Source organism: Corvus kubaryi, unplaced genomic scaffold (genome assembly GCF_017639235.1).
Source record: "Corvus kubaryi isolate FWS band 111438036 unplaced genomic scaffold, C.kubaryi_AGA036_p1.0 37396, whole genome shotgun sequence".
Classification (NCBI taxonomy): domain Eukaryota; kingdom Metazoa; phylum Chordata; class Aves; order Passeriformes; family Corvidae; genus Corvus; species Corvus kubaryi.
In genome coordinates, this window is record NW_024581135.1 from 9,487,059 (window position 1) to 9,510,444 (window position 23,386).

At 45.3% G+C, this 23,386-nt stretch overlaps 1 protein-coding gene across 9 annotated transcripts in view; it reads right to left on the reverse strand.

Annotated features, from left to right (window-relative positions):
• Nucleotides 1-88: 88 nt before the first annotated feature.
• KALRN (kalirin RhoGEF kinase) overlaps nucleotides 89-23,386 on the reverse strand; it is a 483,534-nt gene continuing 460,236 nt past the window's right edge. For 8 of the 9 annotated variants that reach the window (XM_042041538.1, XM_042041539.1, XM_042041542.1 and 5 more), the window contains 9 exons: nucleotides 17,218-17,245; nucleotides 16,603-16,774; nucleotides 14,358-14,479; nucleotides 13,109-13,240; nucleotides 11,230-11,394; nucleotides 10,274-10,352; nucleotides 8,946-9,146; nucleotides 7,915-8,053; nucleotides 89-5,651 (listed from right to left, as the gene is read on the reverse strand). In XM_042041538.1, the coding sequence (XP_041897472.1) occupies nucleotides 5,106-5,651; nucleotides 7,915-8,053; nucleotides 8,946-9,146; nucleotides 10,274-10,352; nucleotides 11,230-11,394; nucleotides 13,109-13,240; nucleotides 14,358-14,479; nucleotides 16,603-16,774; nucleotides 17,218-17,245 (1,584 nt within the window). In that variant the 3' untranslated portion in view covers nucleotides 89-5,105. Of the gene's footprint in view, nucleotides 5,652-7,914; nucleotides 8,054-8,945; nucleotides 9,147-10,273; nucleotides 10,353-11,229; nucleotides 11,395-13,108; nucleotides 13,241-14,357; nucleotides 14,480-16,602; nucleotides 16,775-17,217; nucleotides 17,246-23,386 lie in introns of those variants that run through there. The other variant, XM_042041544.1, reaches the window with a different exon arrangement.

The following is a 23,386-nucleotide window of genomic DNA, read 5'->3' on the forward strand; positions in this document are numbered from 1 at the left end:
TGCGGATAAGACGAGCTGAATAAAGCCCTCAGCCAGCCCGACCTCACTCAGAAAGATACTACACGTGTGAAATAAGACTGACCCGGTCTTCTCTGAATAATTTTATTTAATCAAAAAAAGCCCAGAAATGGAGTTGTTAGTATACTCTATTTATGGGAATGCAAGGACAGGAGATGTACAAGGTCGAAGCTACATCTGTAGATGATCATATATACTGCAGTATAGTAACAACAACATGGGACAGCAAGTAGTCACCTCACAACAGTACACATGAGTGATTAGACTTACAAAGGAAATATTTACAAACCTGCCTTTACAAACCAACATTGTGTGCGTACAAAATGAAATCCGCAATAAAACTGAAGATACATTTAAGGCAGACCAGCAATACACTGAAATAATTAAGGCTGTGGAATTACTTTGCACCTTGAAAATGCTGAGCTGTTAGCAATACTGTTTCTTTTTTCCTCCTTCAGTGGATTGTTGCTAAAATTGAAAAGCATCAATATGTTCCAACTGTTTGCTCTTATCTCGGTGAATGTCTGAGATTTAATTTTGTTTTTTGCACTTGCTATTGCATTTTCTTTCCAAAAGTTATCAGCAAATTGACCTCAGTGGCAGAGCAGTGTTGAACAGTTTGGTAGAAAGAGAAGTAAAAGCACCAGCATCAGAAGTAGGACATGAAGGTGAAATATGGCTTGAGTAGAGAAGATGTTGGTTTTTCACTAGCTCCATAATAAAGACTACACTTACAGCAAACATTCAGCATCCTGACGCCATGGAAACACTCAGCACCGTACAGATCCCAGAATGAGAGTACATCACTTGATGGCAGTGTGCAGTCAGCCTAGTAAAATGGGATTTTATTTTGTTTCCTTGGGAAAGCACCATTTTCTGATGGGACGTGAGTGAATGAGCTCAAAAATAAACCCAAGCCCTGTGTTAGAGGAAAATCCACCTCTGCTGTGAAAGGAACAGGAACAAAAAAAAGGTGGTGAGCCCCTGTGCATGTAAATTTTCTGTTAGAGCTTTATGTGCACAGAGAAGCCTTTACACCTGTCTCTGAAGTTTATGTTATCCTTGGTTAATTGACACGGTCCCCTCATTGCAAGGGCATTAAAATAGGGTTATATACAGTCAGGTCATAACGTGTGGTTCTGTATTCAGCCTTTATGTACAATATTTGTAGCACAGGCCTAACAGCATTGTCAGAAATGCTAATGAACTCCACTGAAGCCACAGCCTCGGGGTCAGTTGAGGGCACAGACTTTGTCTCAGCATTAACTTAGAAGTAAAAAGATACATGTTACTGAAAAAAACTCCAATCCATAGTCTTTTAAAATGAAAGGGCAGTAAGACTAAAAGAAACTTGTTGGTATCAGAGAAGAGAGAGACATTTTATAAATTTTAAAGCCTAGATTGCTTTAAAATGCTAACGTCTACAACTCTGGCTGTAGCTTGGGTGGGAGGTGGGGCCTCCCACGGGGCAGCAAGTGCCCGGACATCTGTTACACTGGCCAGCAGAATTCCTGCCCTGGCCTGGCTGCTCCAAGTGGAGTGGACAGAGAGGCAAATTAATTTCTCATTGCACATTCATTAAAGGAAGCCATCTTAAATAAGGAGCCTGCCATGCCACCACGTCCTCTGGGCTCTGTGTCACCAGCACCTTTGCTGCTGCCTTCTTGTCACCCAGCACCTGGGGACACTGTGAGCCACCCTTTGATGTCAGAGCAGGCTAAGAACACTGTGGAGGTGTCTGAAGGTGGTGGCTGTGTGCACAGTGGCACTCCACACCGAGCTTGTGCTGCACTGTTGTCTGTATTCCTGTTGGTCATTCTGGATGGTTGGAAGCTGCTGGAGAAGCTGAAGGGTGTGGCTACCACCATGCCTTCACTTGGCTGTCTTGGGAACACCCTGAGTGGTGCAGCTGCAGGTGGAAATCTTCCCCTCGGGGTCAGATGTTCTCTGGGGAGCTTTTTGAGAAACCATGTTTGTTACAGACAATATTTCATGCACCAAAAAATCCAGTGGTTGGAGAATGCTACACAGGGGGTTGGCTGTGTTGCTTCTCACCCAGCAGGTGCACTCCAGGCCTACTTACTGAGCTTCTGTAATCTCTTTACAATGGAGTTACAGTTTTCAACAGAGTTACAGGACCTGTTTTATCTGCAGAGGCACCACAGGTTGGTTTTAAAAAGACTTTGAAAGAGCAAAGTCAGTATACTTCCTCTGTATTTATCATATGGCAGCATTTCATGTCAACTTGGCATTATTCAGGCAAAGGAAATATTTGAGATAAAAAGCAAGGACGGCTGATAATCACAAATGTTATATGGAAGTTTTAACTGGTTCAAGTATTCCTGAACGTGCTTTAAGAAGAGCAGTGCCCGGGAAGAGGCGTTCTCTAACATGAATACGGAAAAAGGAAAACCACAGAAGAAAGTAACCCCAGAACATTCAAATTCTTCAGAGTTCAGCACTTCCAGCTCTCTCAACAAGGAGTCTTTTTTGAATCTGAGCACCAATACCTAATTATATACCCTCCTTCTTTCAGCCTTTTGGGTTTTCTTTTCTGTTATTTGATAGAAATGAGAGGCTTAAATATTACCTTAAAGAATCTAGCTTTTTCCCCCTGTGCATCTGAAGTGTCCGCTGTTGTAGTTTGACATACGAATGCAGGAGGTAGGAAAACAAAATGCTAAATAACTCCAAATCACATGTGATACATGAGAATTTGTTTGTATTAACGCCAAGCGGAAAGCCTGTGGCTTAAACTGCACCCATGGGCCTAATAAAAGCTGTGGGTTTTACAGACCACACTTCCACGAACATTTTTTAAGGGCAGCACAATCACAGCACAAAGAGCCAGCTTTGACAAATAAGAAGAATTACAGACAGTCCTGTAGTGAGAAAGTACCTGAGGCTGGTGGTAATTAAAGACCCCCCTTGACTGCTGTCTGTATTCAGTTGCTAAGAAATTGCATACTTTGCACTGTTGCTCAGGATGAGAGTCTGGTCTTTATCTAAGAGGTGCTGCTGGATTGCTTAGAAATTCAGCTGCTGCTCTAGAGAGCAACTGAGATAGGTTCTAGATGATTCAAAAAGCTTAACCTTCTGTGAACACTTGTCTCTTTCAAACCTTTCCACAACTCCCTGCCTGTGTTAAATCTCTCACTTCTCATTCTGCTGAGGCACCTGGGCTCACCCTTCTGCCTGTGGCTTCCCCATCTCAAGGGCTGTTCTTTGTTGCACACACACAATGCTGAGCACTGAGGGTTTTTGCTGTGCCTTGTCTCTTCTCCACTAACAAAATACTGACCACTCCGGTGTAGTGGGAGAGCAAGCAAAAAGGGAAGGGCCAGGTGTCCTCCCTGCTGTGAAACTGAGCTTGGAGGTGGATCAAAAAAGGGCTATCAGAGCCGGTATCTCCACCACCCACTGGCAGAGATAGCGCTTGCTCCTGTATGCTCATAGTGCAGTTACTTGGATGGTAAATGAGATTTGACTCTCGCCCTTACAAGAGAGTCTGTATGAGCACACGTGGTGAGATCAAGCCCTTTTCCTTAGGAAAACCTTTGGTAACAACTGTCATTTCCCATTACAGGCACACAAATGGTATGCAGCACTGAAACAAAGTCCCTGCATGCCAGGGGGAAAAAATCTCTTTGATTGTAACCCCTCAAGGCTGTAGAGCTTTGTGGTGTGGCAGTGGGATGGGGAAGCCCCAGCTGGTTTCCCCTTCCAGTCGCATTTCTGGAAAGGATGATTTTGCCAACCTACAAACTTCTGATTTGTCACTGCAGACTCCCTGTGTTGGTTATACCTAAGGCTGGCCCCGTCACTGTAACATCAATATGATGATGTTGCAACTTGGCTTGCAAGAGAGAAATGTTTTAATTGTGAATATTACTTTTTTATTACAAATTAGGCTTTGGACATAAAAATATCCTCATGAATGCTTTGTTTATGAGGTGCTAATGGTGGCTGAGAGATATTTACAAGTTTGGAAATGAAACAAATGACATACTTTAAACACTGAAAACGATTTTCAAGCTGTAAGCACAAGAATGAACTCACCACTCCTACTGCACTCTGAAAGGCTTAGATGGACTTTGGGCCAAGCAATTCTGAAGCTAGAAATGGAACAGGATCTTTTATATTTATATATATTTATATCTATGATACAATATATGTATACTGAAAACCTGTGATAGAAAAAATTGTCTTCATCACCATTGTCATCTAGTTTACAGATACTGCAAAAATTGAACTCTGCCTTTTCTCAATGCACAGGTTTTGCAAAAGATTTCTGTACAATGTGTATAAAATGCTTTTAAAAAACCCACCATAGTCCCATTGTGCTTAGTCAGAACCAGCTGTATGCTCCAATGAATTAATTGCCTTAATCATAGCTCTGAAAGGTGCTGCATGTTGACTTAACACAGCAGAAAGCCCAAGGAGGGGCTTAATGGAGGATTTTGGTCTGAGCACTACCACGCAACAGGAGTGTACCTAAGCCACGCCACCATGGGAGCTGATTCAGCAGTGACTGGAGCCTGATCTTGCATGTCCTATGCAGGCAAAGTCTCCACTGAAATCATGGCAGACCCGGGCATATGGGGCTTGAGAAATCTGACTGATAACCTGGAGCAGGCTTGCAATGATTTCAGCAAAAACTGACTGGTCTAGTTCTGTAGTACGTGCTAAGGTCAGCCTGGTGTCACTCCCCCCCACTATTCTACTCCTAATCTTTTGTACATTTTGAATTCAGTTCAGCAAGATCAAGAGGATTTCTTATAAGGCTGCCTCACAAAGATTAAGGCAACTGCAGTTTTGGCTCTCGTTCCCAGTCGGTGTTTGCGTCCCGCAGTCCTTTTTTGGTGGTGGATGTTACAATACCACGTGCCCCAAGAGAGGGAGCGTGTCCCTGCTGCTGTCACCCCCTTTGCCTTGGTCCCATTGCCACGTCCGCAGCGATTCCCACCATGCAGCTGTGGAATGCAAACGCCAAACACGGGATATGTACAGACGGATCCACGTGCTCCTGGCGGCGCTCCCGGCACCCGGCTCAGGACCAGCAGCGTAGGATCCCATGGATGGAGGCACTACGTGCCTGGGTTCATCCTGCTCAACAGGAAGCTCTTGACGCTGGGGATCGGGTGCACGTCGTACTGGTGCCTGCGGCGCTCGATGAAGGAAGCCAAGCGGGAGGTATCCAGTGGGATCTTGGAATAGCTGCCATTGTGCGGCTGCAGCCACGGATGCTGTAAACAAGTGGCAGCCGTCGGCCTTCTCCTGAAGTCTTCCTGGAGGATAACGTTGATGAAATCCCTGGCAGCGTGACTCACATCGGAGAAGTACTCGTGCGGGAAGCTGAAATCCACTCTGCACACGTTGATACAAGTCTCCTCTTTGCTTTCATCCAGGAATGGAGAGACACCACTTAACATGACGTAGGTGAGGACCCCAATGCTCCAGATATCCGTGCTCAGGGAGACAGGAAGGCCTTGGATAACTTCAGGGGCTGCGAACTCCGGGTTTCCAAGGAGGTGGTGGACATGGTAATGACCTGTGATCTGAACTGCATCTTCCAAGTCAATGATCTTGATGCGAGGCACCGGGATTCTTAAATCAATGAGCAGATTTTCTGGCTGTTGAAAAAATAATGATATAAACTTAATCATACTATATTTTGGCAAATAGAATGTGTAGGTTTCATGTAGGTTTAATAGCCAGTCAAAACTTGCACTTAATCAGATGTGCAAGGTAGAGATCAGGAGATTGAATGATAAGGAACCAGCTCAGCTGCTGTTTGCTCTAAATTAAGATCAATGCTGCAGTTGCAATGACAAGATCCTCTTTTGCACTAGGGCAACACACTGGGATTTTGCACTTTGTCCCAAATACTTACAGTTTATTTTCCCCAAACTAATCTCTCCAGATTAAGAGCACTGATGGATTTTTAAATTTTAATAAGATATATATATATATATATATCTTATCAGTTTATTTAGATTCCATTTGTTCAGATGACAGCTGGCAAGTAAGAGTGTATAACTTGCAGCAGAAATGTTTTTCATGAAGTAAATGTTCAATTTTGCACCCGCTACCCTGGGAGGGACTGGTGTGTGCCATTACTGCTGCTGTGGGCTGACATGGAGCTGCCAGTGTGCCCCTGTACACAGCAGGGCACAGTCATGCTTTCCAAGCCAGCATGCAAGTACATTTCATCCCCATTGGTTTTCTCTCTGTTTTAGCAGCTCTTGGTATTTAAGGTCTCTCTCTCAGTAAGAGATCCTGAGAATTGCCTGTATACTCTGTTCTGGGGACTTAACATGGATTATCCTTCCTTTGTTGGTTCTGAGATAATTTCTGAATTTACTTCTTGCACCCTTCTAGATCTTTTTTTCTCTCCCTTATTCTCATGCATATTTTACTGCTGCCTCATGGCTATATATATATATATATACACATATGAAAAGCAAATTTCACTACACTGCTGTTCCAGTCTCTCCACTTGCTTTTCTCTTGTGCAGTCTGTATTGACAAAATCAGCACATCCTTGAGCAGGATCCTGGGACAACACAGTCCATGGATAGGTCTGCTGTCACTGCCAGTGCATCTCCTGCTACCCACTTAGCAACTGAAGGTGCTTTATTTGGCAACCTTCATTCAGGAGAACTGCAAGTAGGTCACAGAAAATTAGCTTCCCACCTTGTTTCTGGGAAGTATCTTAGGATCAAACAGAGAATTCATTGCAGCTTCTTACCTCCAAGTAATACCTACTTTTCGACAGGTCATAGCAATAGAGCAAAAAATACAAACAATCTCATAGAAAGAAACCAGGATGATTTAGCCTTTTGTGTCTAATTCTCACAAAAGGTCCTGTACAAATGGAATTTTTTTTGTAGGGGTAGAGGCAGCAGAAAAATGAAAGTATCACTTCATCTGACATGCCTGGGGCTTGGACAGATGAGAATAGATCTCCTTGAAGCTGGACTGTCCACTATATAAGAAAGTTAAATTCATCCCTCGTTCTCCATTTTTAATTGTCATTTAAATCTGCGAAGTGTTATAGATTATCTGATATCCCTGGCAACCAGAATCAATGTTGCAGATCACAAAACTTGAAACACTTGATCACAACTTCAATGGCTAATGGCTAATTCTCTGTCATCCAAGATAACTGGGATGCTGGGGAGGACAGGAGTACAATGCCAAATCCAGGACAGTACAGTGCCTCCTGCCATGTGTGCTCACAAAAGCAGGTACGAGCTGTACTAGTCTGAATGTGACGTTAGAGAATACCCAGATTTTTTCTCCACAGTGCAACCTGTTCTTTGTTCTTCCTCTGAACCCCTCCCTGTGTGTATTTCCCACCCAGTTCCCTTCTCAGGCTCTGCAGCACAATGCAGTGTGCTGCTTTCCTTTTCCTTTGCCCCTGCCAGCCTTGCCTACCTCCTGCTCCCTGGCACCCTCTCTCCCCTTGCTTTGGGCTCCCCAGGGCACTGCTGTGGATATGAGGGGGGAACGGGCTCCTTCTGGTCTGCCCTGAACTGCCTGGGCATCAGCCAGCTCTGCTCAGGAAGCTTGGTGGCTGAGTTGGTGCACTGTGAGCCCAAACCAGACTCCATAGAATTATGCATAGTTTCCCTTCAGTCCCTTCAGTGCTAGTGACATCTCACTCTTGTCTCTCAGACATCCTCGTTCTCCTTCATTAAATCCAGAAAGCTCTTGGGAACAAACCAGAGACTCAAAGGAAAAGGTGAATTTCTTGTCTGAAGGCAAAGACCTGGCTCTGCAGGACAATAACTCCTTTCTCTGATCAACAGCTGCACTTCCTCCCTGCCTGCATGGCTGGGAACTCTCTGCTCCAGGGTGCAGAATAACAGCATCATTCTTCTCTGTTCTTACCTTTATGTCTAAATGAGCCACTCTGCAGTTGTGGAGGTACTGCAAGGCTTCCATTGTGTCTCGTATATAGAACGCCACCTTTTCCTCCATAAGTTCATCGTGGTTCATCAGATAATCTAAGAGACGGCCGTCATCCATCCTACAAACAGACCAAACCCTGTGAGTGAAACATCACATGGCATCTCTAGGTACAGTTAATATTTGAAAACAAAATTGCAGTGGAAACTTTGTGACCTAAAAAGGGGAGGAAAATAAAATGCAAGATCCGATGAGTGTTTAATGATATCTCAAGATACCGCAGGCCATGGAAGTGGTAGAATGATTAATCTTCAATTGTTATCTCCAGTCCTTGACAAATTTAGCAACAGTCTTAAAGTAAACTCATTTGCTTAAGGATGGATTCAATAGACAGAGACAATCCCTTTGGAAACAGAGCATCTTAATTATTTGGATTCATCTCTTTATTTATAGAGCTGGTTACATAATGCAGAAAAAAAAATCACTGACATTTTCAGCTGGTAATGTTTTCTGTGGGAAAACTAACCCAATAAAAGTTTTCCACCTAGTTTATTTATCTGTACAAACAATCAATCAAACAGCCCAAATATACTTTGTTGGATATACTGTAACAAAGCATCTTGGGTTTTGGTTGCTGTTTCTCCTTACGGGGCAAGCATGGTTCCTACACGGGTCTTTTCACCAAAAAGCATCAGAATGATGTAAGCTTTGATCCAGCTGAAGCACTTTTACTCAAATGTAAAAAGTGGACAAAACTGCCCAGGTAAGTCTGATACTTTTCAATGGGACAAATTACCCAAGCTTCACCCAAGTAGAAAGCAGGTTTTTTGTCCCTCTGAATCTTGCTTACTGTAAAGAAAAGGCAGTGGAAACTCTGCAGAAAATGGCTATTTCATTTGACATCACAATCAATAAAATCTTTGCCCTGCTGAACTCAGGGTGATCTTTATGCTTGGCTTTAATAGGGCTGTGATTCCTACCCAGACACTTGAATCCAAGCTCCACGTACTTACAGTTCCAAAACTAAGATGTAAGAAGTAGGAGACTCGTAGGTATCATGGATAGTGATGTACTGAGGATGCTGTAAGTGTTGTAACAAAGCTGCTTCATGTGCTGCCTGCTCTTTCTTTTTCAGTTTTTTACTAATGAATTTTACAGCAACATCTTTCCGAGTGGCTTTGTGGACACATTTCTTTACTACGGAGAATCGACCCCTGAAATTATAAAGAAAACAGAATAATGAAGTGGCCTCATGAATAAATCATGCCTAGTTTTTAGTGCAATAACAGAGTGATTTTTGATTCATCACATTAATATTTCACAAGGCATCAGATTTAACAAGTTGTTCATAACCTTTTCCAACAAAGGCCCTCCATCTCTTACCCTGGGTGTAGAGATTCTTTGGGGATTAGGAAACACTGAGAGCAAATGGTGTCACTTTGCTTTGTGCAGCCATACTGATATCCTCTAACAACCTCCCCTGGGTTCAATTTGCTGCCACTTTTACAGGTTCTGTCTCCTTTTATTTTAGCCGTGGGTCTCCCTTCTCCAGCTGCTTTATTAAAGAGACCAAACTTTCTCAAACAACTAAAAGAAAAGCCTTGTTAAATAATAACTAACCTAACATTTTGTCTCACTTTTTCAGACACACAGTAAGAAATTAAGAAAAAAGCTGTCAGGAAAGCATTTAGGAAACTCATACAGACCATAGTACCATTCCTGAAAGTAAAACTACCCAGTGAAACTGTGTGCTGAGCTCTTGGTAATACATCCCTGTTTTCTACAGAACCAGAGGGACTCCTGTTCTTTCAGCCCCAGAATTGTCTCTGACATCTGAGCTGAAGAAATAATTGCATTAACCTGAATTATTTGCATGCCCCTTATCTGTTATCTGTGGAGAGCACCAAGGGCTGACAACATGAGCAACTCCTGTTTAGGCTCTGTTCAACTCACCCTCCCAATCAGCAAAGATAAGTCAGTCACATGCCCAAGTGTTTTGGCAGACTCAGTCTTTGAGATTAAGCTTATCCAGAACCAGTAAATTGTCATGACTTCAAAACAGGACCTCAAATCAGAGATGACAGAGAAGATACCAACTGCCAGGGCTGCCTAATTGCTCACTAGTTTGCCAAGCTGCAATTCTCAAATCAGAACTTATCTTGAAAAACAGAATTTAGTCAGTATTTTAATCACTATCTGATAGTGATTAAAAAGCAACGCTCTTTGAAAGGAGCAGCAGTTTTCAAGCTAACTGGAAAAGTAAACTAAACTCCCCACCAAGGAAAAAGCTTCAAGCCATTGTTTGAGTGTTTTATTGCACTGATTGCAGGGTTAATATTACCTCCCAATCTCATGTAGCTCTGCATAGGCAAGGTCAAAGTTTTCCTTCCATGAAATAGTGGCACCATCGGCAGCAGAGTCTTTGAGAAAACAAAGTTAGAGAAGAAGGTACAAAGTTAAAGACAGTTTGCTGTGGACTATAAACAGCATATTTTAAAATTACGTGAGACTATCTTATTAAGACAGGAAACATTATCACTAGGAGTCCAGTTTCATACTGCACAGGCACAGCTCCAGTGCATTGGACCACTAAATGCAAGAGCTCCTCAGAGGAAGGTATGGATAAGGGGGACTTAAATCTGTCCTTGCAATTTTGGGCTGAAAAGGGCCACAGAGACAGGGGATAGAGCTATATTGTGTGAGCTCTTTCTCCATCCAGCACAGGCTATCCAAGCCAGTCACAGACCTCGTTACACACCAGGGCTGCTAAAACATAGGGAAAAGTGGGCTCTGCTCACAGCACCATTGAGAACGAGCTGCACCCCAAATTCCTGCAGCACCGAGCGCTTGGGAGTTGCCTCCATCACAGCATTCCCATTCCAGCTGCATTGCTCAAGGAGAGACATTTTGCAAGTGGAATTGCAGCCCCCAGCTGGGCTGCCCAGCAGAAGCTGCTGGTGCTGCTGGCATTGCTGGAAAGGCAGAATGAACACCAGCCAGGATATGGACCCTGTTGGGCAGAGATAAAGACAAGAAATAGTCCTGGCATAGAGAGCAGGCACCTGCTCAGAATCTGCAATAACCTCTGTGGCAGAGGGAGGCTCTGAGCCTGGATGGAGGTGAAGACAGGAAAATCCTTTTTGGGGGCAGGAGCTGGCTCTGAGCATCTCCCAGGCCTTTTCTTGTATTCCTCATTGGTCCAGGATCCCTGTTTTTATGAGGAGCCATCAAAACACACCATACAGAGCACAGGCGGATTCCTGTGTGCATCAGTCCCTCCCTGCAGCACCCACTCACCGTACTCCGGGAGCCTCACGAATTCGGACGGGTCGCTGGGCAAGCTGATCCCCCAGGGGTTGCTGGCACTCACTCGGAACTGGTACTGGCAGCCTGGGGACAGGTCCTCAATGACAAGGTACGTGTCCAAAGTCGAGGCCACTGACTGCTGCCAGACCTGCGAGCCTGTCGGACAGAGGGAGAGAGGGGGAGCTGAGGGAAACACTCACTGTGCAAGCTCAGGGCTGAGGCCTCCTCTGCCCAGCTTAGGTGGTACCCTGGGAGGGTAAAATCCACAGGGTTTTTAAGAGGCAATGTTACAGCAGACTGTTAAACCAGAAATGGATCACAGGAAGCTATTATGTGTTGCAGCCACCTTCCCATCTGGCTAAATAAGAAATGAAGGAAATGCCCCTCAGTTGACTGATAATGATGAAAAAAGCTCAGTCCGGGGACAAGCTGACCTCTCTAGCACTGTAGCTGTGGCTGTGTGCTACAAGTGATGTCTCAGGGCAGTGTGGTAAGACAGAAGTGGAGGGATGATTTGATGACAGGTCTGCTATGAGAGAAATAGTAGCAGAAATACTGCAAAACCCCCCAAAACCATGGGCAAGGGAGGTGAAGCTGAGACAGGGTGTCTGCGCAATCCAAATGCTTTTGCAGATGAAGATGTGGTCGCTACAGTGAAAGCTACAGGAGGAGAACCAGCTTTCTGAGGCTTAGCACAGGCAGCTTGCAGATGAGCAGAACTGCAGCAAAGAAATGTCTGACTCTCGTGTTTCTGCTCCTATCAGAAACAAACCCAGCCACTGCCTAACCTGTGGCAACCAAAGGAGCAATACTTACTCATCTGTACAGGGTCAGAGAACAGAAAAGGACCCCTGGAACACAGAGCCCTGTCACAGATGGTGATTTCTTCAAGAAAAAATAAAATTTTATCTTATTTTAGTAAGTTCAGGGCCTTTTACCTTTATGTTATTTACCATGACCCATTTATTTTGTGTGTCCTGTGGACAAATTCTGATTGCCAGGTCTCACAAGGTCATGGTTGGTTTTACAAGAGTCAGTTTTACCTTTGAAGTGGGAGGAATACTGAAAACACTGCTGGGTTTTTTTGCTGTTTGTTTCGGGGGTTGTTGTTAATAAAGGAACTTTTATTCTTTTACAAAAATGCCAGTCACACTGATGGCACAGTGAGGGCCAAGGGAGAATATTCACTAGGAGAAGGCAATCATATGGAATGGTTAGGTTTACACACTTAATAAAATGGGGTAGGATTTTTTGAAGGATGAAGGGAAAAAACAGAGCCCATATACCTAAGGCAAGGTTTACTGCCCAGGGACCCTCACACCTTTGCAGAAAGAATGCAAAAAGGGATGTGAATCATTTCAAATGCCCTTTTCAAGAGCACATGCCTGTGCATATTGGGAAAACAGTGCATTTAATATCTAGGTAATTTTTCATGGGAAAAGAAAGGATGGTTGGATTTAAGAACAAATGGATTTCAGAGCTGAGCTTGAAAAGCATGGAGGGATCTGCAACTTTATCCAGATCAAAAAAATAATGAGACTGATTTGGTTTTGCATTTCTGGGAAGCACACACCAGAAAGGATGGTGGTAGAATGCAAATGATTAAAGGATGCCTTAGTGATGGGTATGTTTTAGCTTAGCACACTTTACTTGTTGTAAGTGACTAGAGGAAACAGAAAGGTCTGTAATATATGAGAGGTTGGACTGGATGGTAGAAGGGCTTCTTTCTGCCTTAGACTTTGTGATCTGTAAGCTACAATTAGTGGCACGCCAGTGGTGATAGGAATGCTTTTGGGACCTGTTGTGTCATAAAAGGAAACTTACCTTGTTCTCACTCTCACAGCCAGCAAGAACAGCTCACACCACTTACCTTCTTCTCTGTACTCCACAGTGTAGCCTGAAATGGTGCAATTGCCTGTACTGGATGGGGGTAGCCAGCGTAAGATCACAGAGGTGCAGCTTCTCTCCTGAGCTATGGGGCGGTTTGGGGCAGCTGGCACACCTTGGGAAGAAGAAACAAGACCAAGTCCAGCATCACAGCAATAAGTACTAGTGCTTTTTCTGAAGATCAGGTGTATCAGGTACATCAGGTCACTATGGGGCAGCTGCACCTTGTAGAGGGGCTTCACTAAGCAGCAGGTGAGGAGTCAGTTACCACTGAATGCCCAAAAATGACAAAAGCAAGGCATTCAGAGTTCTTCTGTGTGTAGGGCACTTTGTGTGCTTGGGAGCAGATTGACAAATGACCAGTAAATCCTTCTGTGCTTTGCTTAGGGCTCCCTTCAACACAGGAGTAGTTAGTGCAGCCACTGACTTGCTTGGATAAATTGGGGAAATTGGGTCTCTAGGGTGGTTTATGAGACCAAACAAATCAACTTTTAAATGCTCGTGACATTGCTGCATCTGTAACTCTCCAGTTAGACATTAATCTCTGGACCATCCCCTTCAACATAGCTGGCACCTCTCATCTCTCATGCTAACAGATCCTTTCTCAGAGCTGGAGGCAATGAGCATCAACTTGTTACTCCATATTCATTACAATTAGATGGGTCACTAATTACAGTGCTGAGAATTCAGGCTTGGAGACATGCCTCCAAGTTGAATCCCCAAAGAAGTTTTGCCCAGGCCAAATCTTACTCTCACCTCCTCTGTCCCTTTAAAGAGAAGGGGAGGCAGAAAATCTGTGTCACTGGATCCCAGTTCCTCCTACTCCAGGCAGATTCTAAAGCCCAGAGCTTCCTGCAGTCAGCTGGGGCATCATTCCCCCAGGGACTCGGCTGCCCAAGGGAGCTGAGCTTCCCCTGGCCGACCTCACTGAGCTCCTGGGAAGCAGCACTACGAGCAGGATGCAGGAGCTGAACCAGTGCCAGCACATTTTCATTTCCCAAATGTGATGTTTATGGTCAGACAACTTAATCAAGCACAAGGAGTATGCAAAGCCTTCAGCCATCAGTGGGAGTTGTGGCTGAGGAATGGTTGTACGACTTTAACATCTCGATTCACCTGGCACAGCTCCACATCTGGCTGCCTCTGCACGGGCTGTTCCTGCATGCTCCCAGCCCCCACCAAGGGACCACACACAGGAAAAATCCTGTGTTGTGTTAAAGTTGATGTGCTACCTTGGACTTTGATAGTTGCAGAGGTTGATGCGGTTCCGTGTTCGTTGGTTGCCACACAGGTGTAGATGCCGCTGTCCTGAGGCATCAGGTTGCAGATCTTCAAGGTGAGCTCTCCCGAGTCACTGTGGATGCAGGAAGCCCCAGTTAGAAGCACTGCTTCACTTGCTAATGGTTTTTATATAGTTCCTGTCCTGCCCCATTGCAAACACACATGCACACAAATCCTGCTAACTCATTGGAAGGAACATCCCTCCAGAAATCTGGTGCCCAAGTGCAACCCCTTCGTATGTCACGGTTTTGCTGTTAATGAATCCTTGGAGCAAACCTTTGGTCCAAATTGCCTGCCAGGCAAATCCTCATGTCTGTTGTGGCCTAGGAGGAGATGTGAAGGACCACTCAAGCAGCAAGCAGTCCAGGAGCTGAACATTGCCTGTGCCTGTCCAGAGCTGGATGCTTAGACTAGATATATCTGGAAAGATTTACCCATGCAGATCTTTCGTATCGTAGGAGATGGTGAGCTGCTATGCCTCTGCAATGAAGTCCAACACACACCAGACAAACTGGGCTTCCCACAGATGCAGGAAGCAGTCACACAGCACAGGGGGACATTTCCAGGGAGCTTCAGACCCCTGGAGCATGTGCCATTGATCTGACACTGCTACCAGGGCCCCAGCTGGAAGGCTGGACATCTCGTAACAGCCAGGGATAAAGAGCACAGCATTGGGTTTGTGAGACACACTCAGTCTTTGGGCCAATCTGAGAAAATGAACAGCTCTGTGGAGTCTCATGAATTTATAGCAGGTCTGTTCATAGTCACTGGTGTTTGCACACTTCAGTCTCCAATATGCAGTGTGAGGGAGCTGGCCTGAATTAAAGGATTTCACTTGTGTAACTGTTTTAGCTGTACTGGAGACACAGCTTAGAGCCAACAATAAGTTCCCTTGATGGCAAAAGTAGGCTAGTTCTTGAATGCTTAATCTGTCGGGAGCTGCAGAAGGACGTGGTTGCTGGGATAACTGTCTGGACACTGCAGCTTTTGCTGGTCTGACTGTGCTGGTTTAAAACAGGACAGAAACATTCCCTCTCCCTGAAATCCACACACTCATGCCAGCAAGATTTGTAAGAGCCACTGATCCGCTGGGCCTCTGCTTGGCAGGCAGTGTCTTCACTGCGAAGAGTATTTGAGTAACAAGACAATACAAGTACTGATAGTGCACAGGGAGCCAACAGGCAGAGGACCGTGATGAAAACCAGAACCCTGATGGAAATATCCCCCCGTCCCAAGCCTGGCCAGAGGCTGAAGATAAGGCAGTAGGAGATATAGTGAGCAATAGCTGAAGACAATTTTGGATGCTATGGGGCAGCTGCACAAGCCAATGGTCTCTGAAGGAAGCTCTTGATCAGATGTAAGGGTTTTTTTATTGAACATGTAAAATCCCTTCCCTCTTAGTGTTCTTTTTTTCACTTTCAGTGACTTTGTACTCCCTGGATTCATTTCAGCCTGAGCCAGAAGTGCTGAAAGTTCAAATGAAAGATTGCCTCCTGGAGATTTCCACTGCAGTTTGGCCCAAATTGCTTATATAAGCTGCAGATGAGCATCCAGCAGAAGGCTGTTACCTGACCTGAATTCAACTCCAGATCTTTCTGAATCTTCTCAGTGCTTGTTGTACAGATAGTTTTCCTCTCTGCTAGCCAAGCCAGGAACATAATGACAAGCATCTTTCCATCCAAGCACAGCCAGATGCAGCCTTCCCAGGAGCACATGTGGGCTTTTTTAGGAACAGCTGAGGGAAGGCTCAGGAAAACGGCAACCCCACCTCTGCCAGTAAGATGAGAAAATGCCCAGTGATATGGGTATTGCAAGCTGGTGAGGGCTTGCTCTGCTTGAGTCCCAAAGGAGATCATGGCATCAAACTCAAGCAGAGGCAATACTAGCCAAACTAATAGGTTGTAAACATTCTGGCTTCTGGCTTGCAGCTGGCTCAGGAAGTCAACGGGAGCAAGCTCATGTCTGCCAGCAGTACTTTGTGGATATACTCTACACTAGCTTGGGAAACAAATACAGCTACCCCAGCCCCAAAATCTGACCCTTTCCAGCCAATGTTTGCCCCACTGATGTGCTGATATGCCATGCCAGGCTTAATTAACTGCATCCTAATGAGTCTTTTAGCCAGGCTGGTGCCATATTTGAAGGTAACATGACCATCAGGACCAGCTACATTGGGAGCCACAGACAGGACCTTACCAGGATGACACCGTGTAAGTGGCCGTGCTGTTGTCATTGTCAAGAATGTTTTGGTCTGGTCCTTTCCAGGTTATAGTTGGTTTGGGTCGCCCACAGACTTTGCACTGCAGCATCACTGTGTCCCCAAGCAGGCAGGTGATGTCCACTAATGGCACAAGAAACTCTGGAGCCACTGTAAAAAAAAACATGGGAACATGCACAAAACACCTCTTTTAATCTCCGGGTGAGGATGTCTAGAGTCATACAAGGCTACAGGATATGCTATAGGACGAACGATGGGATCTGGGTCCCAAAGAGCTGGGAGTCCTGGGATTGTGTTATTCAAACTGCCCTCCAGTAAAAGCCAGCTGTCTACAGCTCAGAGAAGGAGGTAGAGGGGAGCTTCCATCCCCCAGCCCTGTGCTCTGGCAGGTGGATGAGATTTTGAGAGGGCAGGTTCAGGGGATTCAGCCTGGCCTGTGGCCCCAGGCTGTCTGGGCCAAGCAGCCAGCAGGAAGCCTGCTTTCCCTGGGACTGAGCAGCAGAGAGCTGCCTTTGCTGCAAACGCTGGTAGGTGCAGAGCATGCTGTGGCACCAGAGTATATCACAACTGCAGCACAGCTGTCCTTAACTTACCTTCTTGGATGAAATTGGGGTTGATTATCTGAAAAATACAAAGAGATAGAGGCATTTATTTCCTAGACAGTGACAAAGAGACATCTGTTTTCACAAGGCACCATGGTGACTCTGACCAGAACTGCAGAGGTGCTGCAGTGGCAACAAGCACCTTCTAACAACCAACAGGTGCAGCAAGCTCTGGTGACAATACACCTGGGAAAGTAAATGAAAGCTACGGCTTCTTGAACCCTGATAAAGGTAACAGGCACAACACCAAGGCTGAGGAGGGTGGACATGTTTCTTCTTTGTCTGGGTGATAATGATGAAGCCATTAATGCTTCTTCCCAGAGGTGGTTTGTGCACCCTCTGTGCTCAGCTCCAGACCTGTGTCACACAGCACCTGCAGTCACCACGCACCTGGGGCATGTCACCAGCATGCTGGCCACTAACCAGGTCTGAGGAAACATCTTTTAACTTGTGCTCAGCTTCAGGAGAAAAAATGTAAAGCACTAAACCATAAATACTTAATTTTGCCCACTGCTGAGGATCAGTCCTGCAACAATTCTTGGTCTACTAACGTGAGTAAAAATTCAGTCTTGCATTGGACTGCTGGAAACTTTCCAGCTTGAAACTAGGTTTGGATAACCAGTAGTTATTTTATCTAACTAGGTAAGTGATCAAGTTAGCAAAGACTTGAAAAGCTACTGTTACTCTGTAGTGTCTATGTGCCAATGTAATCCTGGAAGCAAAGGTGGAAAAAGCAAAGACGTTGTCACTAAGTTCTTACAGAATTGATCCTAGCTCCATTATGGTGTACAATAGTATAGAGGTTTTAGCCTCATTAACTGTGTTAATAATCTCATAAGGCCTTGTTATTCAAATTCCATCTAATAATTTCATATTAAAGCACCATAAACACCAGTGTGGTTTATCTTGCCTTAAATATCTTTGTTATTATTTATTTCAGAGCTATTTTGGAAGATGCCAATGAAGCAGTGACCTAATTCATGGCCTGCCAAAGCTGATAGGAGGTTTTTGCAGAGGCTCAGAAACCAGGCTACAAAACAGAAGCAATAACCCTTCAAAATAAAGTAGATACATCTTCAAGATTTATATTTACATTTTGGCTTTATAAATAGTTTTCCAAGGTCGATGGCTCAGGGTGCCATTCAAGGAGGCACTTGGGCACATTCAGGTTCATTTTGGTTTCACAGCCTTTCTTTATAGCCCCAGGAAAAGCTCTGGTACCAGCACTGAGACCTCAGGTCTGCTTTCCCTTACCACCCCCACCACCACAAAGCCCAGATGAACCAGGCATAACCTGGAAAGCACAAAGTCCCTCTGAAGGGTGCAGCTGGGCACTGGCACCAGCACATGGACCTGCCAGCCCAGGCACTCAGGGAGCAGCAACTGCTTCTCCACAGGGTCCAGGACCCACACACAGCCCCCTGGACCCTGCAGACAGGAAGAAATTGTGGTACAATGGGGTACTGGATGGAAAACATCCTCTCTCCTGTCTGTGCATGTGAAAAAAAGAGAGACGGATCTTCGTGATTAAGTTGTATCTCTCACACAACACAGCAAAGGAAGAAAAAGCTGTTCTGTGGATAACCATTGCTTGCCACTTTCACTCACAGACACCATCTACTTTTCAGCTGAGTAACCTCAGGCATCAGCTCATTTGCACATACATCTTCATTTTTGTGTTTGGCTTAACTGAAATATCCATTCTCCAAAGCTCTACCCTTCCTTCCCTGCAGCATGCATTAAATTCCCTTATTATTCACTGATCTCCATCCCTGCAGGATTAGAGATCAGGAGAAAGAAACACCCATTAACACTTTACATTTATTTTATAACTCTAAAGGATTCATTAGAAGATGCAACTACAATGATGAATGCAATGGATATCCCTATAAATAAATAATTCTACATTTGTAGTGACTTCCAAGGTACAATAATTTATAATAATTGCCTTACCAATTTTTTTTCACTGCCTCACCATGGGACTAGCAGAAAGAAAATTATCACTGCTACACAATATTGGAAGAGTCTGTGGGTAAAATTTACATTTTCTTTCCCAAAACTTCATCTGTTAATTAATCAAATGGTACCGAACAACACCCCTGCAGCTACATCACAGCTTTAACCTGCTGTAAGCTTAGACAGAAATGAAAGTCTGTCTGCACAAGAACGTTTAAGTGATTTAATGCACCACCTTATTAGGGAATGGGATTTCTTCTGCTTTGAAGGATGGCGTCAGATGATAGGGTGAGAAGGGCAGAAATGGGAAAGCAAAGGTTCACAGCCAGATCTGCATCCAGGGGCCGGCTCGGCTGGTTCACACATCTGCTCCCAAGCCCTGGGGTTCTGCTGCCTCTCCCTGCAGGCTGGCCAGGTTCCTGGGCTATGGCTGGGTGGCAGGAGATGGCAGCCTCCATAGAGTCCTCCTAGATTAAGTGCAAGATCTTTGGAGACAATTTCTTCATTTGCCAAATAGGTTTTTAATCCCCGTGGGTGGAGAAGGGGAGCTCCAAAGCGTGTCCTTGCCCTCAGAGGATGGGAGCTCATGTATTGCTTCTCCACACAGCCTCCTGCTGGTGCCAGGGCTGGGTCCCCTTATGGATATGCTTGCCCACTCAGTCTGCAGCAGTTTGAATGAGGATCTCGCAGCCCAGCCCTCAGCCGAGCACCCCTGGTGGCCATGAGCAGGGGAAGGTGGCCCAGGGTCTCATGCTGACAAGGGCTCCCTGCAAAAATCCCAGCAAACACCTCCTGCACCAGTGAGGCTGCCAGTCTGGCTGTGAGAGGACAAACTCATGGGGATGGAACTATCCAGCACAAGAACTTCTCACTCCATCTTCAGTGTCAGCCTACACCATGGAAACACAAGCCCTAAGGGGATCAAACTCAGTTTGCAGTGCATGTAAGAAACACAGCCAGGCTCTTTTTCCTTGGAACATAATTTTAACTGAGATAAGGTAATTCTTTTTTTTTTATTGGATGGAATACCTGTTGCATGGCCCAGGGCAGGTGAAAATTTGTAAAGTCCCCTCTGTGGCCAGGAGAGTTTGTTTTCCATACAATGATATCTAAAAATGGAAATCCTATGCAAGGTAACAAGAGGCAGAACATGAAACGGCCTCTGCTCACGTGATGTGGGGTCTAACACTGACCAGGCAAAGCCAGGCAGCTGGAGGGAGGGGGGCAAGATAAAGGAATGGGAGGACAGGTCAGGGTTATTCAATAAAAAGCCAGAAACAGACCTTGCTTCTCCCTCTTCCAGTGCTGTTTCAGGGCTCAGACCAAGAAAGGCACATAAGGCACGTACTTGAATGCCTTTGGGGACCTGCAGGGATCTAAGTGACTTAGATCTAGGTCAACTAAGTGTAACTTAACATCAGGCTTTAGAAAAGCAGCATGGGTGCTTCTCCAGAAACTCAGTATTTTGCAGTATTTTTCCTGCTTTGTGAAGCTCATGTTACAAAGATAGAAAGGCATCTGCAGCAGCAGCAGCTGCGAAGCCCACTTGCAAAGCGACTCCAACCACCCTAATTCTTAGCGTAATCTTATCTTTCACTTGTGCACACAGGCTTTATCTGGTGGGGAGGGAGAAGCCATCCTGCCATGCCAATGGCCAGTCCCAAAACGCTCTGCAAGCACAGCTCGGCTGCCTGGGAGGGTTCTCACCTTGGCCAGGGTTTGCTTCTCCTTTGCAGGCTTGTCATTGCCATGCCTACCTCACTTCCCTGCAGGGATTTCACCCAGCCCTGACACACCAATGCACAGAAGGGCCCAGGGGATGTCCAGATTTTTTCAATGCCATGTTTCAACCCCATTTTAAGGGAATATATCAAAACCAGGAGTGAGAATATTTTTCCCCAAAGCTTAAGAACAGGCTGCAAATCAAGCCCTCTGTAATAAGATCGGTGCTTCACCTAAACAGCAGAGGGCATGTTTACTCCAAGACAAGCAGCTGAGCATTTTGTAAACATTTCATGGCACCTCTTGGTCACGGAGTTAAAATAAAATACTGACACATTTGCACGTGCTGGCAGCAGAGTCAGCAGCATGTTCCTTGCTACCTCGTTCAAAACCAAAAATTACGATTCTCTGAGAAAAAAGAAATTAATTAATTAATTAGAAATTAGGTGAACTCTAATTTTTAGGAAAATATCTATCACCCATCTTTGACTAGGTCAACTTTACTTTAAGACTTTTGGGGTGACAGGCTCACAGTGTCACCAGCCTCCCCTCCCCCAAAAAAGAAAAATTAACAAGAGAAATTTCTTGATAAAATGAGCAAATAAGGATCCCAGCACAGATGGATAGATGCTACCAAAGGGAAAATATAATTTAAAACAGCATCTAATGAAGTGTTCCATGGCATCAGCCTTTTAGCAGGGATGGGGGATGCTTTCTGGCACCAGCATGGATGGGCTTGGCTGCCTTTAGGACTGATGGAGAAGGCACAAGGGATGTTGTAGAGCATCCATGCAGTGCAGAAACCCTCTTGCCCTCCTCATGTTCTTGCTGCCTGGCCCTAATGGCTGGTGGTTTCCGTGGCTGAGCCTGTGGGATATCCCTGGCACTGCGTTGTAGCTCCCTACACCTTCCTGCAGATGAAGCAGGTCACTTCTTGCTTTTCCAAAAGCTATTCCACCATGTCTGTGCTGCTGGCTCAGGCCATGTCACACCTGATGAGCCACCTTCCAGGTCTGTCTCAGCAATCCCTGGCCACTCAGGGCAGCAGGACAGCGGTGTTGCCCATGGAGGCTGTCCCAGGGAAACACAGGGAAGTTCTCAGGATTGTACCCATTCACACTGTACTAACAGGCCAGGAAAGGCTTTCTTAACAGTATTGAACAAGATTTTGCCAAGAGAGTGTTACAACTACTCTGGAGATGGACAACCTCAGGCAGGGGCTGAGGGCATTTGCCTAAAGCACTTGGAATTCTTAGCCTGAGCTGAGTGGTGACTTGGAGCCAATGCTTTATCCACCAAACCATTACTTACTCAACCACGTGGACTGTGGGAGTGCTAACACAGTATTCTGCCACAGTGGATGTTCCCTAGTGCTTATCTTGGTCTAAGTGTCTCTGAGTAGATCCCGACATGCTAAAATGTCACAACTGAAAAAAGCAGATGAAGAAGCCCAACGTATGTACCTTGGCAACAGCTCACTAATCTAATGATGGCACTTCCAGTGACTTGGCCTGGGCTTCATCTCTGCTTTGCACAGCTGAGACACTGGAACAGACACCAGAGGCTCAGTGACAGACGTGTGTGGGCCAGCAGTGCTTGTAACACTGCAGCTGGAGTTGTGCAAAACGTTTGCAGCCATGTCGGAACCCTACACCTGAGGCCCATCCCAAAGCTGGGGGAGCTGCTGCCGGATTTAGTGAGGTTTAGCTCAGTCAGATCTTGTGACTGCTGGAAGACTGTTGCCTTAGACAAGAGAGATAACCCAATGGGATCTGCACAGCTGCCTTGTGACCATCTCAGCAATACTGCAACCCCATGAGATGTTACAACACAGAACTGTAGGACAATTAGTTGTGTCATTGTCCCGGACCCCAGACTTGGGTGTGGATGGTATTTGCTCATTTACAAGGGCAAACATCTTCCCAGAAGTGGAGTTGCCTGTCCCTGTGCAATTAACTACAGACATGTGGAAAGAGTCTCTGATCATCCTTAAGTGTAGGCTACTCCTATCACTCACATGGCTACACGTGGCCCTCAAGCGCCTGCTCCTACACTCACGTACTCTGTGGGCGAGTTCGTGCCTTCTGCTTTATGAAACTACAGCACAAAGCAGAAAACTAGCAGAAAAAAACAAACTTCATTTCCATCTTTATGCACTTTCATTACATATTAATTAACAAAGAGGAAAAAACCAGTCACCAAGAGATGCTATTTCTGGTCAAAGCTACAATGAATAGAAAATTCTCCAAGGCCTGTGTGAGCAAAAACCCAGTAGTGGAATTTTAGCTCTTTTAAACAGTCACCCAGAATTTCAGTTTCCTGCTCTCGCAATATATGTTTTCCACATTTCTTTCTGTCTTTGTGTCCCCTTGAAACAAAGGCAAAGTGCTTCCAGAAACCTGGAATCTACTGAATGGAATCCACTGTGGTTTTTCATAAACAGCAAACAAAGTGAGATCTGCAAGGCCACAGTAGCTGTGGG